This window comes from Maylandia zebra, linkage group LG9, assembly GCF_041146795.1.
Source record: "Maylandia zebra isolate NMK-2024a linkage group LG9, Mzebra_GT3a, whole genome shotgun sequence".
NCBI lineage: Eukaryota > Metazoa > Chordata > Actinopteri > Cichliformes > Cichlidae > Maylandia > Maylandia zebra.
The window spans coordinates 25,718,351-25,739,862 of NC_135175.1; the positions used below are offsets into that span (position 1 = coordinate 25,718,351).

At 44.5% G+C, this 21,512-nt stretch overlaps 1 protein-coding gene and 1 long non-coding RNA gene across 2 annotated transcripts in view; one reads left to right on the forward strand and one right to left on the reverse strand.

Annotated features, from left to right (window-relative positions):
- gli3 (GLI family zinc finger 3) overlaps nucleotides 1–21,512 on the forward strand; it is a 98,220-nt gene that overhangs the window by 52,202 nt on the left and 24,506 nt on the right. The window contains exons 4-5 of the mRNA XM_004551935.3: nucleotides 37–142; nucleotides 18,839–19,044. Of these exons, the coding sequence (XP_004551992.2) occupies nucleotides 37–142; nucleotides 18,839–19,044 (312 nt within the window). The remainder of the gene's footprint in view (nucleotides 1–36; nucleotides 143–18,838; nucleotides 19,045–21,512) is intronic.
- On the reverse strand, nucleotides 10,935–12,046 carry LOC143420324 (uncharacterized). Its single transcript, XR_013100143.1, has 3 exons — nucleotides 11,829–12,046; nucleotides 11,677–11,722; nucleotides 10,935–11,571 (listed from the first exon to the last, which is right to left on the reverse strand). It is a non-coding gene; the product is annotated as an uncharacterized LOC143420324 (long non-coding RNA).

Below are 21,512 nucleotides of genomic sequence, written 5' to 3' on the forward strand. Positions count from 1 at the left end.
ACAGCTCATGTTTCTTATCTTTTCTGTCCCGCACAGCTGCTCCACAGTTCTTCCCCACCTTCCACCCTCCTGTGCCAATCGACGACAGACATACCCAGGGACGGTACATCTACGATCCTTCGCCTGTGCCCCCTCTTCACGTGTAAGTGTCTCGCACTCAAGCACAAAACCGCAGACTTCAATTTTGCTGATCATAACACAGGAGAACACATTTGACTCAGCCGCATGGTCCGCTACTAGCGGCGATACAAATCGAGCTTCGAAACTTCCTTCCGCCTGTGGGCGTGGAGCATCCTCCTCATGGGTGCCGGGGCGCCTCTCTTTGCCTTTTCAGGATCAAAGGCCACGGCCCCGTACGTGCGCAACATGATCCGCATGTCAGAGACACGCAAATGAACATGTGTCAGAGACAGGGAAATGAGAGCAGGGCGAGGGAAGCCTGGGAGCGCGCAATTCTCATAAGAGCAGTGATCAAGCCCTGTCAAGAGAAGGAAGCAATGCCTCTGCTGACATCTACCCATCTCTGACAGACACAGATGAGCTCCTGACACATGAACTGTGTACAAGTAACCTCCCTGCCTCTTCCAATCGCATTTGTGTGCATTCGATTCGTTTTGAAGCGAAGTAAAAGCGAGGCCATCTCAGCTCTCCAGTGGTAAGTTATTATAAACAGGGTAACTCTTATTGCTTTAGTCTGCCCCTGTGGAGTGGGTCCGATGGTGCCTGCCAGGTCAGCAGAGAACTTCAAAGTGCTCAGCGAGCTCGCTCGCATGCACAAATTGCTCCTTTCTCCTCACTATTAGTCACTACCTTCTCTTCTACTCTCTCGGTCATTTGTATTCTTTGCATCCAAACAGTGCAGGAGTCCTCGTCCTTGTGGCGCTTGTTTCCTACCCGCCGACACGGAGGAAGCGATCAGCGTGCGACGAGGACAAATTGGATGGGGCAGCTACTTGGGCCGCATTATGTTTGATATTCTTCATCATTATCAACTCCCCCCTTTCTCCTCCTCAGGAGTCATATCTCTCCCTTGCTGATGTGCCACTAAGCGTAATGAATTTTTTATGTCCCCCCCACCCCCGTCTCCGGCCCACCCCACCTCTCAACCCCTCGTCTCCTGCTCAGAGGAGGAAGGGGGGGTCGAGGCGAGGAAATAAAAAAAACAAGGGGAGGTGATTGATGCCTCGTGTCACTGCAAACAAAATGGCAAATATAATTTAGCATTTAGCTTATGCGCAGATAATGGGGCGAACACGCTCAGGCAACATAAGCTCAAACAAACAGCCGGGCTTGTTATCCGTCAGGAGCGCTTTGGTACGAAGCGGAGCAGCAGGTTAGGGAGGAGGAGAAAAATGAGGAAGCAGGCGGGGGTGGGGGGGGGGGGTTAGAGGGACAACACGGAGCTGAAGAATTGAATTAAGGGGGAGAAGTTACGCAGCAACGGTGTCTTCAGTCACTCTGTCCGGACGGGAGTTATCTGCGCGCTTGGTTTGCTGTCACTGGAGACACGGCCATGCTCCTGCCACGCTACTTAGGGCCTGTTTATCCAAACCATTAGACGTGGAGCTGTTTAATATGACACGCTGCGCTGAGGGAAACTATTTGTCATGATTATAAAACAGCTGTTGAGTGGCCAGCCTTATTTAAATAAAGTCTTGTGAGCTCACTGTCATGCGCATTATCTGCGGGCCCTACGTGGGTTTCATGCAGAAATTGTTCTCATCTACTTTGGATTCTTTTGCACAGGGAAGCAGCAATATTGCCTGCTTGATTAAAAAAGCAGCCCTGAATTCCTTGGTGGGAAGATGCGCTCATCACTTGTGGTATTACAGCTGCGTCCAACCACCTGATGGCAAATTGGAGTTAATTACACTCCCAGATTTTAGGTTTTGAGCGAGTTTCAGCAACTAAACTTTACGACTGTGAAACTACCGCAAAAGCGTAAATCTCTGCCAGGATTTAAGCTATGCATTCTGCTCGGTAATGCTGCTTGTAGGCAGCCCACGCGAGGCAGTCAACGTATAGCTGTCGCTCGGGGGAAATGGAGGACAGGAGGCGGCTTATGGAGAAATATTGAATTGTTTTAAGACAAGTTCTCCTCGGTGAGCAGAATTAATCGTTATTAGCCCCCTCAAAGATATGCCTAAGTACACAGGGACTATTATTGCAGTACTTCCCCATGCAACCTCTCATTAGGGCCTGTAATTACAGTTGGGTTGGCCCTGCGGCAGTTCCATCAATCCAGCCGGCTTCCCCCCGCCATGCACACAAGCCAGCCACCACCGGGCATCCGTGGCCGGAGAAAAACACCACGAGCGCCCGGCAGCTTGTTTCCTCTGTGCCACAATGACACATACACCATCCGTACGTGGCAAATGAACAGAATCATATCCTATTACTGTGAAGGGCCTAATTGAAACGTGTTTATTTATGGCCCTCGTTTTCAGACGAGGAGCGGGCGTTAGCAGCGCAGCTAACGGGCTCCAGTGATATGAGGCGGTGGAATTAAATTAAAAGCTCATAAAATGAAATATGCTCCGTATTAGCTGTTTGACACTTAATTTGCCTTCAAATGAGCAGAGGAAATCACAAATTAACTGTCCTTTGTTTTTTTCTCTCTCGCCTCTTTACCTCACCGCCCCTATTAGGCAAGGGAGAGTGCAATTACAGACAGAGGCTAATCGTTTAGTTTATGAATTCTTGTGGGGAAGGTACCAATGTGCCATTCAATATTAACGCCTCGGGGTCAGGAGAGGAGGCGGGGGGTGGGGGGCAATTTCTCTTTACTGAGAAATTTATATTCACGTGCAAGAACAGCACTTAACAAGAGTTTCAACAATCTCAGTCTGAGTTGAAGCTAATCCCAACAACCAACAAGAAGCGTTTAACAGGTTTCTTTCTTTTTTATCTGAAGTAACCTAAACTTTACTGTCCTGCACTGATCCGGGATCAGCTGGAGTCTTTTCCTCCTTTAAACTTGGCCAGTTTTCTGTGTGTCTGTGTGTGTCTCTGGTCTGGAACCAGCTTAACTCCAGACTTAGCAAAGAGAGAAAGAGTCTTTCCTGCCTAAATAAACACATTGATCTGTGAAGAGCAGGCTCTCCATGGGAGCTTTGGTCCCCTTTGTGCTGGTTTGGCTTAATGGGAGTTTGGTGGTGGGGTGGGGGGTGTGGGGGTGAGGCCAGCTCCAACAGAAGAGACCACTCCTTTCATTCCAGCTTTATTGCCTGACCGCGGTACACAGAAAAACAAAACAGCCCTCTCATGCAGCTCAACGCCGGCTCTGGGTCACCCGGAGACCGTGCAGAACAAACAGAGGTATTCGTCACAAGTCAATTATCGGCATCAGAATTTACTCTGGAGTCCCGGGCCCTCGTGCTGTGAATGGGGGGCCACTAAAACGACAAAACATTCTTAGGGGATAAGCAATTGACTCACAACCTTTCGCTCATTTACCGTATGTGGATTTAAAAAAGAATTAGTCAAGCCAGCGGAGTCAATTAAAGAGTCTATAAAGCTGTAAAAGTAAACGAGCACTCTAAAGAGATTTTTTTCATGAAAGGTTTTCTTTGTGGTAACTATTACTTTAAATTGCTTTCCCTTCCTATAAAGTAAAACATGCATATATATTCCCCACTGTATACGTCCAACCCCCCCAAAAAATGCAAAATTAGCTCAGATGCTGTCAGTTTTCTCTATTCTCAAGATATTAACAGACCTTAAGGACTCATGTGTCTCATAAATAAAGTAAAGCGGTTTATTTTTCTCTATATGTGGAGTTAGGGTACAGGTGGGGGGCTTTGCGGGTGTGTTTCCATGTTCCCGGCCTGTGTGGTTATTTCATTCATGACCAGTGTTTGTTCAGCTGCAGGGCTGACTAGAAGGTATTCTGGAGGACCGGGGAGGGTGTGGGGGGAGAGTTGTGGCACATCTCTGTCATCACAACAAAACCTCAGCTCAGAAACGATGAAGCAGGGAGGAATTAATTGGCTCCAGGGCTGCGTGAGCTGTTGCTTCTCAAGCTTTGTTTCATTTAAACATGGCACCAACTTGACTGAGTCACCTTGTTACCCTCTAAATCCAATCAGCTCAGAAGTAAAACGCAAGAGTTCGGACGCATCGCCCCATACGCACTTCTTCCTCCCCGCTTTCCTCACTGAGCGCGCCCGCATGGGTTTTTGTTGTTTTCTTTAAGATGTGCGCCGAGTTCCTTTTGTTATTTACATAAACTGTTGTCAGAGCGCCCAATCTGCTCACGGAGGAGCCGAGTGTTGCTTTGCATAAAGACCACGGCCTTATCTCAACACCTCCTTCCAGACAGGATGAGAGCGAGCATCGCAATACGTTGCACACACACACACACACACACACACACACACACACACACACACACACACACACACACACACACACACACACACACACACACACACACACACACACACACACACACACACACACACAGATGTGCACACAAGCAGCATAACAATAACACAATCAACAATAAAAAGACAAAAAAGGACCTGCCGTATCTTTTCTAGAAGCTGGTGGAAACGGAGCGTTACTTACAGTGCGATTTGAGGCCTCGTTTAATCATTAAAATGTTCTTTTCAGCCACTTTCTAAAAATACAGTCCAGATTTTCTACAGAAAAATAATATATGTAAAGATTTTTTTATGATTATTCACTTTTGAATCTGTTTTCGACTAACATAGAATGAGAAGGGTAGCCATGAATTGCATCCGGTGTAAATGACCGCTCCACCATCACATCTGATAATCTCCATCCAGATGTGCTTCTGTCACCAGGAAGCAGTGGCTGAAAGATGAAGGCTGCTTTTTCATCTTCCTCTCTTAACTGTCCAAAAAACCCATTCTGTGTGACTTCATAGGTCACCCCTTTCTGGTGGAGTCACCAATACCGGCCCGCCCCCTTCCTTAGTCCCCCCCCCCCCCCCCCCCACACACACACATGCACACAATCCCCCCACCCCTTCTTTAATACTTTCTCAGTGGAGTAAGTCGGGGGGACAGGCGGTCACGCAGTAGCTGGCTTCATGATTAATGGTGTTTATTCTTGACAGAAGGCTCCTTTATTTATCTGCATTGCAGTTTCACTGATACTATCAGTCACCTGAATGAAAAATATTCAGTCATACCAATTTTGCAGTATAATTGAGTAGAGTCACTTCCTTTCAGTCCCCCCCCCCCCCACCACTCCACCCCTTGCTCTCTTTCTCCCACTCTATCTGGCAGCCTTATCATCGCCACAGTAATTTTCGCGCTGCGTTGTTTGATATGGAGAGGCTGGCTTTAGCCATATTTGACATAAAGCCTCTTCAATTTTCACAGGAGGGGGAGAAAAAAAAGAGCAGGGGAAGAAAGAAAGTTGCGCGCCACTCTGAAAATGTGCAAGAAAGGAGGAAAATACCCCCCTCTTTTTTTTCCCCTTTTTTTTCTGAGGCAATTTCAGGATTTAGAGAGAAAGGAGATAAATGCCTAAGCAGAAATGTGGGCAGATTGAAGTTACAGTATATCTATTTTTTTTGTAATACACTAGTTTCAGAACCCTAAATGGGCAGTGTAGCCTGCCTCCCATCCCCTCCTTCACTCTGTGCACAGGACCGTGATATTTTGAAGGCACCTGTGTAGTTTGAGAATGATGGATCCAGCAGGTTGAGAGAGAAAAAAAAAGAGGGGGGAAAAAACGAGTTTGGCACAGCAGATATTTGACAAGGCCTGTAAAGGTTTTAGGGTTGAGTCATTACTTGTGGAGATCTGTTAAGACATGTTCCAAAACTCTACTTACCAGGCTAGGATTACTTATGCTGGGGCCACTGCTGCCAGGGCTGCTGCTACTGCTGCTGTGTGTATATTTGTATGTCTCCCTGGTTATTAAATATCACGTGCATTTCTTTTAAATGTTTTTAATCCTCTTTAAATAGTTCATTACTGGTTTAATACGTCTTTCAGGCAAACGGGAATTGTCAAAGAATTTACAGCATTTCCAGTCTGATCCCTTTCACGAGCATTTTATTAATGCAAATCAGTTCCTGTCTGGTTATCCTTTCGACAAATATTCCCTATTAATTATATTCTCTTCTGTGTTTGGTTGAATTTAATTTGAGGCTCCATTGAAAACGGCTCTGAAAAAGGTACATTCTGATAAAGCAGGAATACATGAATCTCTAATACGAGGGGCCTGCGAATTTGCACATGTAACACATTAGTGGATTTGATTTCCCGTACACAAGTCATTTGCCCCCTCTTCATGTTTGAGATCTCAATTTGTAGCTCTCCCAAGGAGCACAATGAAAAACCAGGTCTGAGGGGAAGAGATAACAGGCAGGTGCCAACAGCTGTGTGTGTGTTTGGACGCGCGTGTGTGTGCGCTGGTGCCGCCTTGCTCGCATACGCAGATAGACGCGTGCTTGGAAATAATTTTAGCATTTATTCCGCTGCCATTTTTTGTTGTTATTTTGATCGCCATCCATCAACTTTTATTGTCCTCCTTAATATGATATTGAGACTAAACTCCTGCTCTTTGTTGTGTTTGCCGCTAACCGGTTTCATTGTCCGCACCACATTGTTCAGACGTCTGACAATTTATCGTCTGCAAAATAAGGCGTCTATTAAAGCATTTATATACAAATAACAGCGCTAACTGTATTTTAGTAGTCTCTGTCACTATTGTGGAATGCATTCATTAGATATGATGAAACACCAAATATTCAGAATGCAACTGTAACAAAAATTCCACTTTATGGTATTTTAGCTTGAAAAATAAGAAGCATAGTTAAGAAATTGCGTAAAGAAAAAGCATGCTGATTAATTTTGTGTAAGTCGTCTGATTAATCGAGTAATCTCTGAAAAAAATCAGTTTTTTGCATGACGTGCTATGGTGCATGCGGAGTAGAGAAGTAAACGCAGTGGCTTATTTGGTGGGTGTGGCCGAGTGTCACTTTTACGAGACCCTCCTCTCATTGGCGGGGCCCGAGATACAACCCCAGCACAGATGGCGTGCCGCCTCACATCGCCTCCCCGACCTCAGGCTGGTGTCTGCTCCGCACATATAAGTCGCGTTTAAAAGAGCCTCCCGGCAGAAGAAGCCATCACTTAAGCGCACCTTTGCTGCGTTTGAGGAATCACCGAGCTTCAGAAAGGCTGCTTCTTACCTAATGCAGAAAAATCAATTCTGCTTCCAGATTTTAAAAAATTGAGAGTCAGTTTTCAGCTTCTTTTTTCTTTCTTTTTTCTTCTTCTTTTTTCGAATCAACCTGTGCCCTAAAGCCGTCACGCTGTAGCAGTGTAGAAATGTGGAATTTCCATTACTCTGATCTCTGGGCTCTGAGCTCCAGACCCTGCGATCCCACTCTGGGGGCCAGTTATAGCAAGTAACGAGACCAAGGGAACAGGGTCATAAATCCTCGCCAACTCTCCTCATTTTCCATCCTCTCTCAGTCCCTCCTTTCCTTTCTTCCCTCTTTCCTTCGCCTCCGACTCTCCTGGTCGAGCCTTGGGTAAATGATTGAAGGGAACCCAAACGCAACAATGCAAAACATTCCCACATGTCGGTTACAAGAATGCTTTTAGTCATTGTGCTAAAGACCAATGAAAGTTTTAATGCTGGGAGGAAATGAGTTCATTACAGCTTCTGGACCTCCTCCCCTCCCTTTCTCTATTTGTTTATCTTCTGAATCGCATTTTTTTCTTCTTAAATCGCTTCTTTTACACTTTCCTCACCAGTGAAAATTAATTCATATCACATAAAGCGATTTCTTTTCTCTCAGCCCTTCCTTATCTCCCTTATCAGATGTGGCGTCCATTACATCTGATAGCCCGATAGGATGGTTTCCTCTAATAGTGCAGTTTGCAACGCGGGTCAAAAGAGAAGCCCGTTGCTATTTCTGTCTCCCATGGTGCCTCTCTTTTCTTTGAGAGGGCGTCAGCTTGTGAAGTTCTTTCATTTATTTATTTATGTTTTCATGGCGAGTGTCCGGCGGGAGCTGCTCGCAAATATGCAGAGTCATGCACGCAGCTGCAGGGTGCTTATAAGACAGAGCAAGGTTTTTTTTCTTCTTTTTTTGTCACATTTTCATCATTTCTCTGACCGATTTGACTAAATTAGGAATTAACTTTTTTTCAAGGGGATGGAGTAAAGCTGGGAAACTTGTTCCTGGAGCCAAAGGAAGTAAAAAAAAGTTTCCCTTATTAGGATCTCCTATTTCTTAACAGTTTTGCTTCATTTGGGTAGCGAGGTTTGTGAAACGTCCTCCCTCTCTTTGGGTTTATCCAAAATTTCCTCAGGTCTGTGTTTAAGCTTCCCAAAGCTTCATCGAGCCTGCGCTTGGCACCGCCACGCATTCGGCCCCTTCATGATTAAATATCAAGGAACTCCACTTGACATTTTATTAGCCCAACAAGATGGATGAAATGGGCAGAATAAAGTAGGCTGTGTCTGTTCACTTTCCCACCAGCGCTTGCCTTTCTTCTGTCCGGCTTTTCTTTTCTCTCCCTTCCTCTGCATGAAGTATGTATTAGGAAAACGTGATGGATTTCGCTCTGAAAAGGAGATTTTTAGTGCCAAGGAGGAAACACATATTTCTGTCTCTTACCTGATGCTCCCGCTCTGCTTCTTCCTCTTCTTCCTCTGTGTCTCGGCTTTCCCTCCCTTCCTCATCCTCCTGACCCCCACCTTTTTTTTTCCTGTTGTTCTACCTCAGATCTCTGTCTGAAGGATTAACCATCTCCAGCAGTGTGTCTCTGCTGTCTTGTAGCGCTGTGTATTGTTTGTGATTTGCTCAGGCCCATCCGTGCGGCTGCTCATTTCGGCAGCCCAGTGTGACGTGTCGAATTGCGAGGGGATCGTGCGGAGCTGTCTCACGGATCCACGAGGCTCCTCGCAGCCCCTGGGCCACACTCATTCTCCAACACCGCCCCTCACCTGTGGGCCGTACACGCAGGCACGCATGCTCATTACCTGACTCGTCGGGTAGCTAGGGCGATGGGGTGTGGAACCCTGAACCCTGTTTAGCTGCAGGCGTCAGCTGAGTTTCTGTGTAAAGGCATCGGGGCCATCGAGACACGGCTTGAGAGGGAAAAGAAAGGTAGATGTGTTTCCTCCATGTTTTCAGAAGTTTAACACTTTAACACCCAGGAGTCCCCCTCCTGTCTTCACTCTTGCCCGAGGCATGCCAGAGGAACTCAAAACACTGACTGAGAGCTAATTCCACCTGTACTCACTCTCTCGCTTTGAAAAAAAAGAGAAAAGCAGGGGGAAAAAACAGCAATCAAGTACGTAATTGGTTGCGCACAGAGATGAAGGTGTTCTACTTGTAAAAGAGCAAAATCAAGCATGGGAGACGACCAAAAAGAAACAAGAAAATCCTCTTTTTTTTCTTGTTTTTTTCCCCTGAGCTCATGTTTGTTCCCTGATTCCAGCCCCCTTGAAATTACAGGAAAAAAGGCCTGGCTCATTTTGTGCAATTTCACTTTCATGTTTTCATTTTCTCGCCGTATACTTAGTTGATTCGTTTTGGTAGACGTTCTTATCGCGATGGCTGAAATTACGTTTAATTGCAGTTCGTTGAAAAAAAAAAAGGCTTTAAAACTGCCTGTGAACAAAATAAAAAAACACAAAGCAAACACAAAAAAACCAACCCTGCTGCGTGGCAAAGCCAAATATAAACTTTTCAAAAACGACGACTGTTTTCAGTCACATTTTGAAACCAGCACGAGTGGTGAGAAGATTTGAATCTGTCTTGTGTTTTTGTTTTTTCTCGATAAAGCCCAGTCCCTTTCTTTCTGAGCGTTTCGCCTTGATCTCGAACAAGAAGCATTTTTCACGTGTGACTCAACTTTTAAGGTTCATGACTCCTCTGGAGTTCACAGAGGTGGCAGATTCAACCAGAGCCGCTGACACCTGGACCCGTGTGTTATGACTCAACCCTGTCACACTCTCTGACTCCTGCTAATAAACATGTCTTACCGCTCCAGCGGCGTGGAGTGATACGTGCTCACAGAGATGAGCTATATGCCGTTCTGGCAGAACGAGTGTGTATCTTCTGCTTGCGTGTGAATGTGACTGTAACGCACACTTGTAGGAGTTGGGGGGGATTGAAGGAGACTGCTGGGAATTGAACTGCACAGAGAGTATGTGTGAACTGACGACGCAGTGTATGGGAATGTCTGGCACGCCCCCAGAGGTATCCCGCAGAGAGGGAATCCTGCTTGATGTGACCATGAATAGAAATCCTTCCCACCCCTCGGACCCACCCAGGCCTTTGATGTCTGAGGGTCACGCAGAGCCCTCGCAGCGTTCGGGGAACATATTTACCCCGAATGCCTGGCAACCTCACCATACCCTGCTAGCTCTGCCGCCTGCATTGCCCAGAAGAAAAGCTTAAAGCAGACACTGCTGCTGGACTGCAACGAGGAAATTCAGATTAGATGGTGCTGACAGTAAAGGCCAAAGAATGAGTATTTCAGCCTTATTTGATAAATCACTCATTTGATTTTTGAAGTTTCTAAACTTCAACATTTGACGAGGTGACCAGTCTGGAGCTTAGGTGCATCCATATACTGCATACGACTGTTATTTCCAGCAATTAATCTTCTTGACTGCTTATCCTGTTCATGGTCATTGGGGTTAAAGGAGTCTATTACTGCAACCATAGAGGAAAAGGTGGGATACAACCTGTACAGGTCCTTCTCTTTAATATGGGGCAATTAAGATAATAATGAGCATTTCAAAAGCAAAAAAAGTGGAGAACACATTTCTTTGAAGGGGTGTTAGTAAAATTTACTACATAAAAAGCCCTTTTTTTCTCAGATATTTGCCTAAAAGGCACCAATAGAATAAAGTTAAGACAAAACACTGCACGACTCTTACTGGCGCAGTGTGGAGAAAATTCTTTTTATTATTCTGTTCGTCATCCCAAGAAAAATGGTTTGTCACAAAGGCCATGAAGGATTGCTGTGGAAGAGGGAGTCCAGTTTGCACTGGAATGTGTGTTAGCTGCAGGTCTTAATGAAGTCTTAATGAAGGAACCCCTGAATTCTCTTTCCTCTGTTTGTGTCTCTCAGTCTCTTTCTGTCTTCTCTCTTTCCCCTTGTCTCAGCTCCCTCTCCTCTCTCCTTGGGTCTCAGCTGGCTCAGTTCCTATGGCCCTTTGATCTCAGTGAAAGGGTTTGGAGCTTTAAAGTGCTTGTGTTTCCGCTGTCAGGAGCCTCTCTCTTCCACCTCTCTGGTTTAGGCTTTCAGAGCGGTGGCAGTGCTGTGCCGTGGCTGGGTGGGTTAGAGGGTTGAGAGTGGGTGGGGTGAGGGGGGTGGGAGTGCCGGCTTCTATGAGGTGGTGAGATTGAGGTGAGGTTTGAGGGGGGGAGGTGGGCATGTGATGCTGTCAGCCTCGGTCAGGAGAGGTACTGACACCTGACAGATCCCAATTCCCTCTAAAACTCTCAGTTCCCACCTCACTCAGCCCCTTGTGGCCACGTGTGTGTAAACTGCTTCTTTATTTTTCACTAATATGAAGTCCTGTGCAGTGTTCTGTTACTAAATCATCCATCTGCTACTAAATATTGTTAGCAAAAAAAAAAAAGAGAGAACAAAAAACTGTCAGTTCACAGTACTGCAATGTTTTTGTGTCAAACAGAGAAAATAATAGAATCACAGAGACCTTTGTGATGGGTTAGGCCTTGTTCAGACTGACTGCGGCAGCACTCCTTGACAGTAGGGGAGCATATGGATAGGAAACATGCTCAGGTTTTGATATATGGTGAATAAAGTTCCATCCTTATAACATATTAAAGCAATATTTTCCCATCTTACCATCAATCAGGTGCTTAGAGTAATCACAGTCAGGGGTTTTTGGAGCCAGTGTAGTGCTAGCAATAGCACAGACCAAGGTAGCTGCTATCTATTAGCATACTACATACTATCATACTAAACTGCTACAGATACTGTTAACATAATTAAACAAAGCACCTATCTTTAAAAAAAGAAATGTATTATACTCATTCATGTAGCACTTTATCTACCTCACATCCTCACAGAATGGCGTCAGCTGGGATTTGAACCAGTTGCCTTCTATTGTGTGAGGCGAAGCTGCTAACCATAGCATCCCTATGAAAGTTAGCATACTCATTAAAAAGGCTACAGTTAGGCTACAGCTAAAATGTTTAGAAGATGTCTAGAAGTGGACATTTTAGCAGGTGAGTGTGTGGGAATGTACTGACTTTTGGAGCCAGCCCACCAAGTGTTCTTATAGGGAACTGCAGTTCTTTGTTGCCCCTAATACTGATTGTCTACAAGTCTAGAGCATTAGCCATCACTAACTTTAGCTTGAGCTTCTTCCACGCACTTGGCTGCTTATAATTTGCATTTACGAGTGTAAAGAGAGAAGAAAAAACCTTGTTATCAAGTTAATGACACCGGACTATGTAATAATATGTAATGTATATGTAATAATAGCTAAATGCTAAATGGACTGGTTCTTATGTAGCACTTTGATACTTTGCCCACATACATACAAGCACTTTTTCTATGGTTAAGTGCTTTCTATCTATAGACATTCACACTTTCACACTTTGAAGCAACTTGGGATTCAGTATCGTGCCCAAGGACACTTTTGCATACAGATTGGATCAGCACCACAAACCTACCAATTAGTGGGTGACCTGCACTACCTCCTGAGCTACAGCTAGCTACAGTATACTATTATTCATAGCTGCAGCTACAGGCAGTAGTTAAGTGTGAACATGAGATGCATCTATGCTATTTCATATTCATTAGTTCCCCTGTAAATGTGACATCGAATCAATGTAATTGTTGGCCTGTGTCATGGAAAAGCTACATTTTCCAGCACTCATGAACCGTTGCAGTGTACAGACTGGTTTTAGTAAGACTTCCTCTCAATTCGGCAGGGTCATGACTGCTGGCTTCAGTGCCTTTTTTTTTCTTTCGCGACTCTCTGTGGGAGTAGACTGGCAGCTCACAGATGAAAATTTGAAGGTCCATGAATACAGTTGTTGGGTTATTGGATTTGGACTCGCCAATTTCCTGTGCTGGTCACCAAAGAACACATGAAGAAATGTTCATCTTTTTTTCTTTCATGCGCAACGATTTCATGCTTGAGCTAAAAGTATTTTACAGAGCCCGGTTCCTATTTTAGCACACCGCTATGTCAATACCACCAGGTCAGGCTGCTGCACCACAATGATACCTTGTGTGCCTAAGTGAAGTCATCAGCCTTCACCGCAAATGCATGTTTCTGTCGCTTTCTCCCCACTCCAAAAAAAAAAAATTATTAGTGTTGATATAATCTTGTTCCAAACAAAGATTCAAGGTCTCGACACTCCCACTCTACAAAAACTCAAAATCTTTTGGGGACATATTTACACTTGGCAAGTGTATATTCATTGGGTGAAATAAGACGACAGTTTAAAATCCACAGACCGCCCCGTGTAAACATGCGATGCCTTAAAGAGGAGCTGGCTGGTTTAAGAAAGGCCACGTGAAAGGAAATAGCTTCCATATGTCAGGAGCTCAGGCTTTCCTTTTGCCCGTTTTGCAGGACGTCTTCTTTAAGGGTTAATAGGAATTTATAAACCTGTGAAGGACGCAGAAGAGTGAAGTTTTTCTCTTCTAAGAAGAAGTATGTAAAACCCTGCAGGACAACTTTGATGTAAATCTCAAATCAGGTGTATCCGAGACGCTACTTCTCCGCACCCACACACCTACTCTCACATTAGCGCACACACAGGGCGAACATTCCTGCAAACACACGCTGCACATTGTCAGACTGCTTCCTTTTGTCATGTTGATTAATGCATGCTGGCAGATGCTGAGATGATCACGGCCCTACAGAGAGCAGCTGAGCACGGAGGATCGGCCACTCGCTTGCATTTTCTTTTAAAGACGCGCCGAACCTCCTCCGAACTATCAATCTCTCCGCTGTCCTCCTTAAATCCCCTCACACCTGGCTGCGGACCCCTTGAGACGTCTTTTTTTCCCCCCTTCCCTCCTTGTCCAACTCCCCCTCTGCCCTAACTCTTCCCTGTCCACCCTTCCCTCCCAAATTCATAGGTCATATGTTCACATACTCCCTCCTTCCCTTCCCTGAGACTACTGTTCACAGTCATCTCTTCCATTTGTCACGATTTTCCCACCAGTATTCCGGCCATGCAGGCGATTGCTCTGATCTTATTTTTAATTAATTGGAAAAAAACTAAGTAAAGGTAGAGGCATTTAGCTTAGGCCGGCGTACGGGGACGCAGCCAACACATGACAGGTTTAATCAGTGTCATGGCAGCCAGAGTGGATGTCTGGCTTCCCTCAAACAGGCCATGAAATTCCTCTGCTCTTCCTCCTGGGTTTTTATTTCAACACAGAAAATGTGAAAAATGCTTCCAGAGATATTAGTTGTGCTTACTTTGCTGCTAACCAAATGCCTTTTTTTGCAGGTAATGGTTAAAAATGTGTGTTTGCATGTCCGTTTCTCTTCTTTAATGACTGACAGAGCAGGTTTTTTCAGTTTCCCCCGTGCTACATATTTCCCCCGAGTGCGTACGTGTACGAGCTTCAAGGTCTGCCATGTGACAAGAAAGCAAACATCACCCTGCAGCTATGTTGTGATCTCTGCAAATGAGGCATATGATGGTGGCGTGGGGGCACATGACTTGCTTATCGTGAGCACGTTCTTTCGTTCGCACACCTGTTTTGAAGTGCCCGTTTGCTCTCACGATGGCTTTCTCGGCGAGGAGGAGATTTCTTCCAGCTGACGTGCAAAAAGACACCAATCATATGGAGGTGGAGAAAAATTCCACGACCGTTTGTGTTGCAATGTCAGGTATGAGCCTGAAAGTCGCCACCTTTGCGCACTTCAAACAGAAAAGGTTTTGCTCAGGATTTCTCTTCTTCCTCCGGAGAGCGCCGGCGTCTTTTTCCCGTCCACCTGCTTCAGCGTCGCGAGACATGTTGTCACACTGTCGACCGCAGTGCAGGCCTTTAAAATTGCCCCATAGCCCCTTTTTGGTCTAATTACAGAAAGGCTTCTGAAGATGAAGAAGTTCACGTGTGACTGTGTGTTTCTGGGTCTGCTCCTCAGTGGGTGTGTGTGTCGTTTCCACTCCTCAGTGCTCATTATTGACCCTGGCCTGAGCTCTTTCATTAGGGGGGCTGTGAAGTGGAGGGACGAAGGGGCCAGGAGGGGAACAGGGGATGGGGCAGAGGTCGTAATTGGGCTGTTCCACTCCCTCTGGCCTTGCTCAAGGTCACTGCGAAACAAACGTTGGGCCAGACTTTTTCCTCTCCCTCTTTTTGCTCATCCTTTCCTACTCCTGGGGTCTTTTGTCACAGTAGACCAGTCCATCGGGGAGCCCCAGAGAAGCAGAGGGGCTAATTCAGTCTAATCTTTTAGCCCGTTAATGTCTGCCTGATATGGGGCTTTCTCCACATCCTCAGGGGAAGGCCTTTGTGGTGTAGGCCATCATTATGAAGTTTCCAGGCGCTCCTAACCAATTATAAGAAGTGGGCACAAATTAGTTAATCTCAAACTCTGCTGCTAAGAAGTTTTCCTGATTGTTCTCAACTTTATTTCACATCTCGCAGAAAAGAGAAATTTGATAGTAAAGGTTTCTGATAAAGTGAAGCTTGATAGCGCTCACATTTTCTATTTAAAGAATGAGAATTTGTATGAGACTTGCCAGTGGATTTTGTACAAAATTGTATCCGTCATGTGCAATTCTGTACACGGTTTCATCTCCAAGCCAAGTTCGAAGCCATCTGAGCAATGTAGCGTTGCGGCGCAGCGTTGCTTGTCTGGCCCTGGCTAGCGGTGAGCTCGGTCTAACGTTTCCCTCTGATTAAGACGCAGTGGTGAAAGCTGCCTTTGATCTGAGGAAATGTCTGCGTAGGGAGCAGTTGGAATGCAGCACTCTCCTCTCTGCTTTGCAGATGGAGGGAGAGAGATAGTGTCACAGTCTATTTGTTTGGTCTCGCCACTGCCAGTCTGCCAATCGAATTAACATCTGGGCCCTGTGCTTCGTACGTCGCTTACTACATCCAAGATCAAATGAAACATCCAAGACCAAATCATCGCGCTAACTCTGAGCTCGCTATTCCGGTTCCCCGAACACACCTGTTGTTGACGATTAGTATAGCTGGATGAAGTAATGTGAGATCACTGGGTGGCCCAACAGGGGCTACGCATCGATAGTAGAAACATTGATCGGCAACCCTTTGATTGGTCGGCGAAAATGTCGAAGGAGCGCGCTCGGTATTTTTCGGCAGCAGAGCAAGAACTCTTGAGTGAGGGATTTCAGGAGTTTCAGAGTTTAATTAAAACGCAAGGGAACACTGCAAAGGCTGCAAAAGCAAGGAGAGAGGGCTGGCAGAAAGTTGCTGACAAATCAAACGCGTAAGTAATTCAATAATAACAATAATAATGGAGTGGATTTATATAGCGCTTTTCAAGGCACCCAAAGCGCTTTACAATGCCACTATTCATTCACTCTCACATTCACACACTGGTGGAGGCAGCTACGGTTGTAGCCACAGCTGCCCTGGGGCAGACTGACAGAAGCCAGGCTGCCATATTGCGCCATCGGCCCCTCTGGCCAACACCAGTAGGCGGTAGGGTAGATTTATCATATCACACCATATTATCCAATATTATATTACATTATATTATATTATAATATGTTATATTATATCCCCTTTCACATTAGAGCCACAACAGGACCCACTAGAACATGGGAACAAGTAAAAGTGAAATATAAGAATATTCTACAGAATGGTAATATTTATCACTTATATTGCTTGTCGTCTCTTGGAAAGAGACCCTGGAATGATCTGTTTGTTTGTTCATAACAGCAACCAAGAAAAGGGCAGAGCAAAAAAAAAGACAGGTGGTGGTCCTGCACCCCCTCGTCAACAAGTTGGTTAAGTGAATAATACCCTCACGGGAAAATCGATATCTCTCTATGAGCACACTGTCGCGCTGAGCTAAAGGATCCTGTCTGTCCCGCAATATACGCTGAATTCTGAGGACTCTCCTTATCAATCTTGCACCTTCCGCAATGGGTTGCTCGCGTAAACGGACAGGATATGACTGCGACAGACTTCCCAAATCCACCTTCGCTTTTATAGCCGTGGTCTCTCATCTTGATTACACGAAGTAATTTACAATTACTACTCTGAAATATGAATTACATCTGTAATAATCACATACATGTAATAGAATGTTAATAGTACATTTCCCTTTTTTAGGGAATGACCTGTATGTATCTGTGTGAAATCAATAAAAGGATCAAGTGCTGCATTATCTTTAGTTACATTGATGTTATTTATTTAAGGTGAAACAGTGGTGGAATATCGCTGTTGCTTTCGTATGAATGACGCGGACATACCTGCGTGGCCGCGATCTAATCCTGTTTACATAAAGTAAACCTGCTCCCCAGCAGGTTTACGCTTACGGCTCTGTTGCTATGACAGCAAGTCCCGGATGGGCTTCGGGGAACCGAACGATCCAGGATCACGCGAAATCGTCAACAATCTCATCCAGCTAACTCACTTAGCGCGGTACGAAGAACAGGCCCCTGGATGTTCAGGCTGAAACAAGCCTGATGTCCCTGGTTCAACTGTGGCGAAACTGACTTATTTATGTTTAATTTACTCAAAAATGACAACATAGTGGAATCAAAAGATCTTATTCTTGTACACATGTTGGCTTTAATGGGCTAACTGGTCTCTAAATGGTGTCAGATAGAGGGAGTCTGTGACAGCAATATTGAAGTAAGTTCATTTATAAGTCAAAGATTGAAGAGATATTAGGGCCACTTTAAAGAAATCATCATTTAATAAAAATGTTCTTAATTTTATTAATTTTTAAATTTAATTTTTAAATAAATATATTTTTTTAAAATATTACTTTTATTTATAGATACATAAAAAGAAGGCTTTTTACTTCCCCCCCATTTGCTGTTAATATCAGCTCCATATATCCATCAAATTAACAGCTGACTAATTTCTGCTGAACTTTTTAGATCAGGTTAAAAATACCAAAAGAAAAATAAGTTGTTTACTTATTAAATGCTTTTTACAGACAAACGGTCACAAAGCATTGTGCACAAAAAAGAGTAAAATAAGTAATACGTACCAGGATAGCCCCAAAAATATAAGAAATAATAAAAATAAATAAATTCAATTCAACTCAATTCTTTACAGAAAGCCTCCTTTAGTTTATTTTTATTTTTTCATTCAGTTTTGTAATATCAAGTTTATATGTGACTTTTCAAATATATATAAATATATATTAAAAAAATGATAAACATTTGTTAAACAGTGTGTTTTTAATATTCCTTTCTACACATATATTTTTTATTATTCAAAAAAAATTTCCTGTAAAGAAAAAAAAAATATGCCGAAATTTCTAGCTCCATACTTTGGTTCTTGAGTAGCTTTGCATGAGTCACAGTTTCAAATAATCCGTATTCATCTCAACCTTGTTCTTCTCATTTTAAGTCAGCTTTTAATCTGATTGGCTGCCCCTCATAAACAGATGTTTTTTAAAGCAGGTTGGTGGGTGCAGGTTTCTGTGCAGATGGCCAGAGATTTGTGGCTAAGATCAACAGTTTAATGATATTTCCTCATTATTACATCATACTAAGCGACTACTTCATCCCTTATTGTATCACTGGAACCCCTCTAAGAGCGTTCAAATGCCAGAAAATAAAGAAAAGCACGATACCACCCCCCTTTATGTGACGCCTTTAGTGAAAACCTGTGATTTGAGCTTGTATCATATGTGTCATGTTATCTTAATATTTTCTTCTCTGCAGGCCTCCTGCTCTGGCGGGCAGTCCAGCTTTCTCCGACATCTCCCTCATCCGGATCTCGCCCCAGCGGAACCCGTCTGTGGGGGCTGAGTCGCCCTTCCACCATCCACACCCCTACATCAACCCATACATGGACTACATCCGCTCCCTCCACAGCAGCCCCTCCATCTCCGTTCTGTCAGCCACCCGGGGCCTCAGCCCTGCAGATGGTGAGTAAAATGAAACATAAACTGATACACGCACACACAACGCATGACGCGTGCACACTCACACACTCAGCTGCACACAACCCCAGCAGAGGGTGATAAGGCCTCAGAAGACCCTTAAAAATAACGGCTGGAATTGATTACGGAGGTTCGATTGCTATTAGGGGGAATCTCGGTTGTGTGTATCCGTTTAATTCCTGTTCGAGCTCAAAAGAGGTCAGGTGAGAGGCAACCAGATCCATCTCTATTAAGACCCAGGGGTTGGCGAGATGCTATCTGAGTGAGGGGAGCGGGTAGATGGGAGTATTATGAGTGTAGCGCCATCCGTGTGGGTGGGGGCTCAGATTGGAGGGAGGCTAATCCTTTTGATCTGTGAGTCATGTCGGAGACCTCTGGAGGATGCATCAGTGAGCGGCAGGGTCACGTACAGTTACACCGTGCACACGGAGGGAGGGTCGGGCTCAAGTTCACAGTTTGGTGGTGTAAAGGGGGGTGATTCGTATCGCATCCTACTGAGAGCAATTTTACATCTTAATATGGATTTTAATTGGGAAGTCAATTGATCTGATGTGTAGCAGTTCATTTATTTTATACCTTATTTTATAAATATATAAAATAAGTCTTAGCAACTTAGAGAAAGAACAAAACTTTTTAAATTAATAATAAACATATTGAGTTATTTTCATCATGATTTTGGTCATATTTTAATTAAAAAAACAATATCTTTTATTTTTATGTAAGATCTTATTTGCCAAACATCTACATTCACCTCATAGAGCTCCAAATGTCCCAATAATCATTTATGGCCCTCACCTTCTCAGCCATCAGCCTTTTGGTACTTCAGCAGCAGCAGAGACCCACTTTAGCCCACAACCTTGCACTGAAGTGTATTTCTGAAATGGCAAATAGCTGGGACATTTCCTCTGCACCCGTGCATTCGACCTCTTCTCATCCAGGTCTGTTGAAAGCTGTGACTAAGTAACGACCAAGAGTCCCCCCCCCCCCCCCCCTCCCCCCCTTGCTCCTTTTCGTGCACTAGAGCGATATACCGAAGCTCCGACTCTCTACCCTCCAATTTTCCATTACCGCAAAATAATGTGCGCCGGTCTCGGATTGCTTTAAATCAAAATAGTTTCTCCAACCTACCACATGATCCCCTTTTCACTCCATAATGCTGTGAATTGTGAATGAGGCACCTAATTACTCCTTTAATCAATCCGGTGATTAATTAACCCATCAGCTTTTGTGTTGTTAGTATATCACCGCGCTTACAGGGAGCCTCCTTCAATATGCAAAGATTTTTTTTTTCCCAGCAAAAAGTACATTTGAATAATGATGAATTAATTAACAGAATCTAATGGAGATTTAAAGTGGGTGGGATTTAGTGCCACCCTCTTGCTGCCACACATTTGCTTTCACATCTCTTTTTTTGTGCCCCCCTCCCGCCTTCAATATTTCTCTCTTTTCTATATGAGACCGAGTTCAGAGTTAGGCTCGCCCCTGTTCCTATTGTTATGCTGGAGCACCCGGTGGCTCACGGAGTCCTGAGGCATGTCTCTGCCTTCCCTACATTGAGTGCCACACCGACAGCCTTCCCCCACTCCCCCATTTTGCCCCGAGGATCGCACTCGGATGCCAGCGTTTCTGATTTAGAAATTCTGCAAAGCTCTTTTCTGCGCACGGCTCCTGAATGGGACACATTATGGTTGAATGCAAAAGCAAAGCTAAGGCGGAACACTGGAGACAATTAAGAAACTCCCCCCTTCCACTGAAGACATAAAAGCCAGATCGAATTAATTTAGAATTTTTTTCTGCCATTCATTTAACCAATCATGGATGTGTTCTGCAGGCATACAGGCCAGCCTTAAGAGGAAATCTCCTCATACACTCTTTCTTTATTTATTTTCTCTTTATTTCTTCAATTGGGGGAGAAAAAAAGATCTGCAGCACTCAGTGGTCTGAACCGATTCCATATTTGCATCCAAAACCACAGTGTTAGTCTTTTCCTCTCTCTTTCTTAGAATATTTGCATACGGAAGCCCACCACCAGATGTTTATTTTTAGGCTATGGTTCAAGGACTTACAGTACTCTATAACTAAGGGAATGACTTGAAAAAGAGAGACATTGTAGCACGCAGATCTATCTGGGCAGATTTAGGCCTTTTGTTTCCTGCAGAGTTTAAATGTGCAGAGTCGAGGAGCAGGTTGCATATCTGCATCCCCCATGCGCACAGCACAAGCGCCGTGTTTGGCAAAGGATGCACCAGCCCACATAATCTTACCACACACACATACAGTAAATATATATATTCATGTACACGCTCATGCCCTTTCTCCGGGTGATCGGCACGAAGAGCGAAGGCTGTTTAAAAACTGCATTGTATTGTAAGGCGATCGGTTCTGGTGTTCACAACACGAATGCATCAATCAAACACTAATGCACACTCACTGTAATCTCTGAGCAAGCATCC